The sequence below is a fragment of the Solanum tuberosum genome, unplaced genomic scaffold, assembly GCF_000226075.1.
Source record: "Solanum tuberosum cultivar DM 1-3 516 R44 unplaced genomic scaffold, SolTub_3.0 scf00048, whole genome shotgun sequence".
NCBI lineage: Eukaryota > Viridiplantae > Streptophyta > Magnoliopsida > Solanales > Solanaceae > Solanum > Solanum tuberosum.
In genome coordinates, this window is record NW_006238976.1 from 505744 (window position 1) to 514931 (window position 9188).

Consider the following 9188-nt stretch of genomic DNA (forward strand, 5'->3'; position numbering starts at 1 on the left):
GTGGGCTGCGTCACATCTAATTTACACATTTAAGATGCATGGCGTTCTTTAGTTAGTTTATGTTTGTTTCTCTCAAAATATATTCAACATTTTGTAAAGACTCAAAGAGATCAATTTCTTAAAAATATTCAATGAGTATTACATGTACTGATAGGTGTTTAGTAAAGTAAACCATGAAACTATATTAGGCTGTTTGATGTTCATGATTGCTGTTTATAAAGAAAATCATCAATATAACTATTTCACTGGGATGGCATTGATCTGCTCAATATGGCTGATTTAAGTTCACAGGCCTAGATGACCATTCTTATTACATTAGCTAGTTTGTGTAACACTCTTCCTTTTCAGCTTTTAATTGGCAACTATCTATGTGATTCTTAGGCTCTAACTAAGGCAACTGAATTGTAAATTATGCAGGTACTTGGCGGAAGCTCATGTTCAGGCAATGCAATTTGATGAAGCAGAGAATTTGTGCAAGAAAACACTGGAAATCCATCGTGTCCACAGTCCACCAGCTTCTCTTGAAGAGGCAGCTGATCGTCGTTTAATGGCTCTCATATGTGAGGCTAAAGGTGATTACGAGGCAGCCCTTGAACACCTTGTACTTGCAAGCATGGCTATGATCGCTAATGCACAGGAAAACGAGGTTGCAGCTATTGATGTTAGTATTGGGAACATCTACTTATCTCTGTCTCGTTTTGATGAGGCTGTCTTCTCATATCAAAAGGCACTTACTGTTTTCAAATCGTCTAAGGGTGACAACCATCCCTCAGTTGCATCTGTCTTTGTAAGGCTGGCTGACTTATACTATAAGACAGGAAAACTGAGGGAATCCAGATCCTACTGTGAAAATGCCTTGAGAATATATGCAAAACCTGTGCCTGGAACGACTGCAGAAGAGATTGCTTGTGGATTGACGGAAATTTCAGCTATTTATGAGTTATTTAATGAACCTGAGGAGGCATTGAAACTCCTGCTCAAGGCAATGAAACTTTTGGAGGATAAACCAGGGCAGCAAAGTACAATTGCTGGCATTGAAGCACGGATGGGAGTTATGTTTTATATGGTTGGAAGATATGAAGAGGCACACAGCTCCTTTGAAAATGCTGTAGCAAAACTCAGGGCTGGCGGTGAGAGGAAGTCAGCCTTCTTTGGGGTTGTTTTGAATCAGATGGGATTGTCTTCTGTTCAGTTGTTCAAAATAGACGAGGCTGCTGAATTATTTGAAGAAGCAAGACGAATTTTGGAACAGGAGTGTGGTCCTTGTCATCAAGATACCCTTGGTGTCTATAGCAATCTTGCAGCAACTTATGATGCATTGGGAAGGTAATTTCATATTTTAAAATATTGCCTTAAGTACTTGGATGAAACTTGCTGATTAATCCACTAATTTATTACAAATGCATTGATACGTACTACTTTTACCACGCTAATCTGCTGTCAATATTCAAAATTTAAATCAAATGAACATATCTGCAACATATCTACCTTGCTATGAGACATGCATATATTTAAAGTAGCATTACCACTGTAAGCATCTTCACTGATATATAACTACTCTGATTGATTTTATTTTAAAAAAAATTGTTTTGAGATTTATGATGCTATGTTTATTCCACTTGGAACACGTGTGTGGTGGATTGGATGGAGGTAATGCCCATTGTTGTGAATAATTTTCTGTTGCTGTGATTCTATTCAACTTGTCTAAAAGGAAACAAAATAGGAGAAAGAAAGGGAGAGACCTCATTTTATTCAGTAATGAAAGCTAGATGTATTTCTCAGTTGTGTGATCTCAACTAAATACCATTTCAGTTAGTATTTTGAGAGAGGCACACAGAGTTGCTTCAATGGTATCTTCCTTTCAACTGCTTTGTGATGTTCAGCTTATTTCTGTCTTATGTATTGCAGAGTTGAAGATGCCATTGAGATTCTGGAGTATGTTCTTAAATTGAGAGAAGAGAAGCTTGGAACTGCAAATCCTGATTTCGATGATGAGAAGAAAAGGCTAGCTGAGTTATTGAAAGAAGCAGGCAAATCTCGCAACAAAAAAGCAAAGTCACTTGAGAACCTTATCGATCCTAGTTCTAAAACGACAAAGAAGGAGACCTCAAGGAAGTGGTCCGCCTTTGGGTTTAGGAGTTGATTGTGTACATTGGAATGCATTTTCTGTAACATAGAAGATCATGTATAGTGCTAATCTGTTATTTGTGAGGCATGTTGTTTGTTGTCCCTTTGAATTTGCCATTGTTGTTCATTTTCGTCATTGTTCAATTGGTTATTGGTGTGATTTTGAAGGTGTTCTGCCAAGAGTGCAGTTCTTTCTTTTTCTCTCCTACACTCCAGGAAAGTTGAATTTATATGCAGCTAGAAATGAAACATCCATATCTATATGCTTTTTTTTAAAAATAAATTATGTAGTAGCATTCTATTTTTTTTATTTTTTCAATTTTGCGTGATCGCTAATTTATCTCATTGAAGAAGGTAATTGTCATGAATGGGGGAGTTAAACCGTTTCTCCTATGGTTTTGAATATTTGAGATGGAGAATTTGAGCATGTTTTGCTTTAGGTGATTTTGATAACTCATTGATTGTCATGTGGCTTGTATAGTGTTAGTCGAAGGTAATTGATTTTAATTCGAAAATTGATTAAATGAAGTTCTATTTCGAGTTAACAGTTGAAAACATCTCAAAATTATCCTCAAAGCTCTTTATTTTTCTCCTTTTTTTATCTAGATTATCACTCTTTTCAATTTAACACCTCAATGTTGAATTGACCAAATATTTACTATCAAACGACAATAGATGCATATCGATCAACTCAACACCACCTGTATTTTAATACAAATAGAGTGATAGTTAAGGTATAAAATACACAAAGTAATAGTTAGGTAGTTAAATAGAATAGTAATTAATTGATGTATGAAATTCACGAAATAAAACTGATTTTGTTGTGTTTTTTATCATTAACTCTTGTTTTTTTTTGTTGGATAGACTTTGAAGGTTGCAACATTGCAAGGATTTTGAAATAATAAATGACCTGCACTCAATAAATATTGTTATGTAGTTTCTGCAGTTCTATGATACCAGCAGAAACACCAGAACAAGTTGCTAGTTTCAGAAGAATAACAAGTTTGGTACCTAAAGATCCATAAAGTTACACTTCAGTCCTCATGATAACATGGATTTGTGACTAGTACTACTTGGGCTTATTGGACATGTACAAGAAAGCCCATCAACATTTTAATTTTGGCCCAAAACTTTTTCCCAAATTACCTATATACACCTCTTTTTTCCATAATTCCCATTATTCCCTACCATTTCTAAAATTTTCCAAAATCCCTTATTTTCCTCCTAAAACTAATTTGCCGGATACATAACTCACAATTCCAAAAATCAAAGTTTATCACTTCCTGATTTCACTCCACAAATCTCTCCCCATTTTCTTATCAGTTAATTTTTTCATTACTTTAACTAATCCAACGTGAAATAGGTAATTTGTTCATCTCTTCAAACTATCTGTTCATCCTTTATTTTTCATTTTTTTCTTCTTCAAAACATTGAATCATATGGATGATGCACCATCTTTTAGTCTTGGTTTTACACAATTAAACTCAAATAACACTCGTCGTGTTTTTGATTCCGAAGATATTGGTTGGATTGAAAACAGATCAAAAAACTGCACAATCCATTAATAATGGCGAAAATAAACATTGAGAAGTTGAAGAAGGAGCATGTAATACCAAATTTGTCGTGAGATGGAGAGCACTGATATTATCTGTGAACAACAATGGAGGACGAGATGAGATGGGAATATTATATGGCTCAGTCGGAGATTGATAAGTTTTATGTTGAAGAAATTCCCGAAAAGTGATGAGGTGCGAGTTTACCGAATCTGCAGAAAGTTCATCATTACTAGAAACATAAGCTCAGTAGAACTTATATATTAGATGGTTTTTTTTTTTAAATCTATCAATTTTTATACCTTTTTTTGTTAGTTAATCACAAATCATACATAAACGACGAAATTCATGTTTTATATTGTAATGTATCAGCATTTAAGTGTAATCAGTTAGTATGACGATCTTCTTTTATTGATTGTTGAATGTGTTTCGATTAGTTAATCAAACAATGATACATTAATAAAAATATAATATTTCATATTGTAATGTATCAATATTTAAGCTTAATTAGTTGATACACTAAACCCTAATTTTGTTCATTATTTAAGGAGTTGTTGTAATTTTCTGAAATTATTGATAAAAAGATGATGTTCAATAGTGTATCATTCAAAACTTGTATTTTTTCAGTATGCATCAGATATAAAAGTTTGCTAAAATGTATCAGATACAAACATAAGATAAATGACAAGTTACTAATTTAACTGTACTTCTTTGTTTGTATCATGCTTAAGGGTTGGAAAATTTTTGTATCATGTTCAACTGGTGGGCATTTGTATCATGTGTGGAGTTGTTGTAATTATGTGAAATTATTGATACAAAAATAATGTTTATTGGTGTATATATCATTCAAAACATGTACTATTTAGTGTGTATCAGTTACACAAAGTTCACTAAAATGTATCAGGTACACATATTAGATACATTGCAAGTTACTAATTTAAGTGTAATCAATTATTTTGTATCATGTTTAAGCGTTGGGTAATTTTTGTATAATATTCAACTAGTGGGCATTTAGTATCAGATACAAATATTTGTCAGATTGTATAGATCATCAATTGGTATTGAGTATCAATTACCCTTTTTATCATTATGTATCAATTAAACATTAAGATACTTTGTAGTTACAATTATGTATCATAGGATTAACTTGACATGTTTCTCATGATAATGCCTTTGTTGAGTTCCTTAATGACGAAATCAATATCCCATCAAATAGTTTTCGAGCTGATTATCTTCACACACGATATGAAGCATTATTATGGAGATACGATACTGAAAAGGCAAAGTCAGACTATGTCAGTGATAAAAATGATCCTCTAAAATCCAAGGGTCGCTTCACTCCATCGCAGCAAGATGATTTGGTTCTTGTCGAATAGCGATTATGTATCAACGAATATACACCCTTTGATGTTTTGGTTCTTTTTTTAAGACAATTTTACTTAGGCTTTAGAGTGTTACTCTAAAAACTGTTTCATGTCATTTTCTAAATTTGAATATTTTTTGTTATTGATTATATCATATAAATTCTTATATTTTGTGTTTTAATTATAGTGTCGTTGATACATAACATATCATTTGATACTTAAATCTTTCACATTATTCATTTGAAGTTCAGAAACATAAGTATCAGATTCATAACTAATTTAATCAATTGTATATAAATGAAAATTGTGTTTGTTTGATACATTACGTGTATATGGTGTTTCACACCAGTTGAACATGATACAAAAGAAAAGTTCAGAAACACATAATCAATCTTTCACTTAATGTATATGATACAATGATATGAGTCTTATATATGCATACAAATTACATAATTATGTATCAAATTCACATAGGTTATTATTAGATAACTTAGATATGAGTTTTATCAATGCTTATAGATTTACATAAGTTAATTATGTATCAAATAAATCACCCACAAATTGAACTAATTTTTATACAAAATAGCAAAACTCACATATATTGTATCGATACTTCACATTGTTAACAATTCAAGCTACTTTATTAAAATATAAAAGTGCAAAATTCATATAATTGAAAAATTATTCAACATGAACATGAATATCTTATATAAATTCAATGATTCACTTTCCTTTGGGGAAAAAAGTACAAGTCCTACGGTTGTGACATTCGTGTCCACAACGTCCACAACAACTCGTGTATCTCTACTTTTAAAACAGTTAGATACATGTATCTCTCCTTTAATGATACATGTATCTTGCGATCAAAATATGGTATAGAAAGTAATATTACAAACTATCGTGAATCTTAGTAATCAGGATCTAAAGTAGTGAGGTTTATGTATTAATGTATCTGATACATATTCACTGCAATGTAGTAATCAGTGGGGATGCATATCTGTAATATTTTGCTCTTCAAAACAACAATTGTGTTTGCACAAGGTATTTCGTCTAGTTGAAATCTCCACAATTACATATTTTTCAAGGCTAACAATGCATCTTCTTCCAGATTCATAAACTAAAAGAATAAATTCAGACGATGCAACAACCTAAAAAAGTTAAACAAGTCAATGTTACATTAAATGAAATACCATTTTTTGATGTTTTTGATGCAAGACTAATCAAAGTTTTCTAATGGTTCAAGCTTTCACAAACATGAAAAATAGAAAGAACATGTTTGAGTTCTGATCGAGGCAAATTGGACATGGCAAAGAACTGGATGACATCTCCACTAGTAAGACATCCATTTCCATCTGTATCAAATTAACAACCCCATCATTCAAAAATTATTTCTTTTTTCTCTTATTTGCGCAAAAACACTAAAAATTTTATCAGAATCAACAAAATTAATGAACCATTGTTGATAAATCTTCTCGTGTTCTTTTGAACATCGATTAATGGGGCTTGATAGATCGCCGGATGTAGCATCAATGTAGATCTCCATCCATCTTGTATGTTGTATCATTGACGGATTTGAGATTCCATCACTTTTGCAACCTTCATAACTCACCTATTCACCCAAATTCTTGAATGCCTCAACAAAATCGATATATTCATCTTGTATCAACAAATTTTTCGAGTTTTTTTTTAAATTACCACTTTTTTCAATATTAATGGTTGTTCAATGGAGAAGATATAAATTTGAAATTTGAAATTTGTGATATGTTACCTATTGAGATATGGACTGATAAGAATCAGTTAAGCGATAATCAAGGAAATTAAAATAAGTAAAAATATATTTTACGTGCGATTAATCAAGGAAATCAAAATAAGTAAAAATAAATTTTACCTGATTTGTTCCTTTTTAAGCGCAACAAGAAGTTGTTTACAATGTATCTGAACGGTAGGTATGTATCCAGCTGCCTCCTTTTTTAAGGGATTTTTGTAAATTGAAAATTAGTAGGGGTAAGATGTAATTTAGATCTTACACTATGTGATTCCTATAATTTATACTTTTATTTGTGGAAGGCCCATTTGGAATAGGCCTAAACCTTGACAGGTACCAAAAGCCCATAGGATTCAATTTCTCACCCAATACAGTTCTTCTTTATGTTATCTCTTCGGAAAAAACTTTCACGGGTAGCCTCGATATCGCTATTTAATTTGTATCTAATTTTTAAAACTATTTGCACGTCTTTCACTTTTAAAATAACTTTAGATATGCAGTGTATGATTCGGGCAAACTGAAATTCATTCATATCTGAAGTGGTTCTAAAGTGGATAGATTTGCAAATTTTTATGCACTACGAGTATATCTTAAATGGTGGTCTCAAAATTGAGTATTTGTCCACTTTGGTCTCGTTTTTCAAAAAAAAAAATTGTTGTGTCTGAGTCAAGCAAACTGAAGTTCATTGATATCTGAAGTTGTTTTGAAGTAGAAACTTGCAAATTTTTATGCACTACGGGTATGATTGAATCATTACAAGTTAAAAAAGAAGACGACAATCTCATGTAGAGTTCATCTTTTTGCAAAATTTGTTTTCTTTATATGATATCTACGTCATATAATATTCTTGGTTTATCCATACATATTATATCATTCACGCTTCAAGTATCCGTCCCTAGGTGTGCCAGCCGGGGTTCATATTATTTTTTAACAAAAAGTGTAATGTCAACTCATTAACATTTGAACTATATAAAATTAGTAATTAATTATGTTAAATGTGAAACTTATCTAATTATCTTTTAACCTATGTATAGTCAAAAGGTGTACTAAATCAAGTTAAGTGGAAAAAGACAGACCTCTCAATGTGTAGCACCAATTCAATGGTCTCTTTCTATTTACCATTTTAGGAAGAAAGCAAATAAACAAAACAAAACCAACATTATCATATTCTTACCATGATGTAACATATGAAAATTTTGGTCCATTCATCTCAATTTTAAAAATCCAAAAAAGTGAGGTAATATTTGGTGCTAATCTTAACCTTTGTGAAGACAACAAAAATAATTGGAGATACAAAAAAACAAATAAGAGTCAGAATTTGATGTTTATAGTAGAGCTTTGTATCGGTCAGTTCGGTTCGGTTTTAAAGTTTATTGGTTTGACTTATTGGTTATCGGTTTGTAGAGATACTAAACCGTTATAGAACCATTAAGATATTGGTTTATCGATTTTTGATCGTTATCGGCTTAATCGTTAAGATTTGACACAAAAAATCACTTAGAAACAAGGTGACAAACCAAATAAATCATGCACATGAGTTCACAAGTTACATCTTGCTCAAAAGCAAACACTTTTACATTGTAGAATAACCAAGTGTTTGAGACAACCAAAAATAAAAGTAAGAAACCAAACTCTAAGTCAAAGACTTTATTTACAAAATGATATAAATATAATTATTTAATTTACTATCGGGTTATCGGTTAACCCGTTAAGAAAAAAACCTCAAACCGTTAAGAATTAATAACCCGATAATAAAACAAAATCAAAACCGTTATCAAAACCGCTAAACCAATAACCCAATACTGATAAACTAATAACCATTTTTTGATTCGAATTATCGATTTCGGTTCAATTTTGAACAGCCCTAGTTTATAGGTTTTAAATTTAATAATGAACATATAATTCGTTTTAGTTACTGATTCAAAACTAAGTATTTTATACAATATTTAATGAATTTTATATTACAAGTACATGGTCTAAGCAAATGTTATTGAATTTGTCTAAATACATAGTTTAAACTTTTGTTTGACTATAGATTTTGAGGGTAATTTTTTTTAAAAAAAATTAATTGAAAACATTGTTTGTTCATAGAAATAATTTAAAAATTCAAGTTCTATTAGTTTTTGAATGAAGTTTCACTTTCACTCAAATTTTTAAATTTTTTCAAGTATAATACGTGTCCAATACAACTTCAAATTTCAAAAAAATTGTTTTTTTTTAAACAAACATCTACATTTTTTAAAGTGTCAACTATTTCTATTAGGGGTGTGCATTCGGTTTTTCGGTTTGGTTTTATACTATTCGGTTTGGATTTTTTGGTTTTTAGTTTTGAAGAAGTGCAACCCAATCCGAACCAAAATAAATTTGGTTTGGTTTGGT

The 9188-nt window shown here is 31.2% G+C and overlaps 1 protein-coding gene across 1 annotated transcript in view; it reads left to right on the forward strand.

Moving 5' to 3' along the window:
• The window catches only part of LOC102599779 (nephrocystin-3-like), a 4361-nt gene extending 1979 nt beyond the window's left edge, over window positions 1-2382 (forward strand). The window contains exons 2-3 of the mRNA XM_006343750.2: window positions 418-1326; window positions 1909-2382. Of these exons, the coding sequence (XP_006343812.1) occupies window positions 418-1326; window positions 1909-2143 (1144 nt within the window). The 3' untranslated portion in view covers window positions 2144-2382. The remainder of the gene's footprint in view (window positions 1-417; window positions 1327-1908) is intronic.
• Window positions 2383-9188: the final 6806 nt, after the last annotated feature.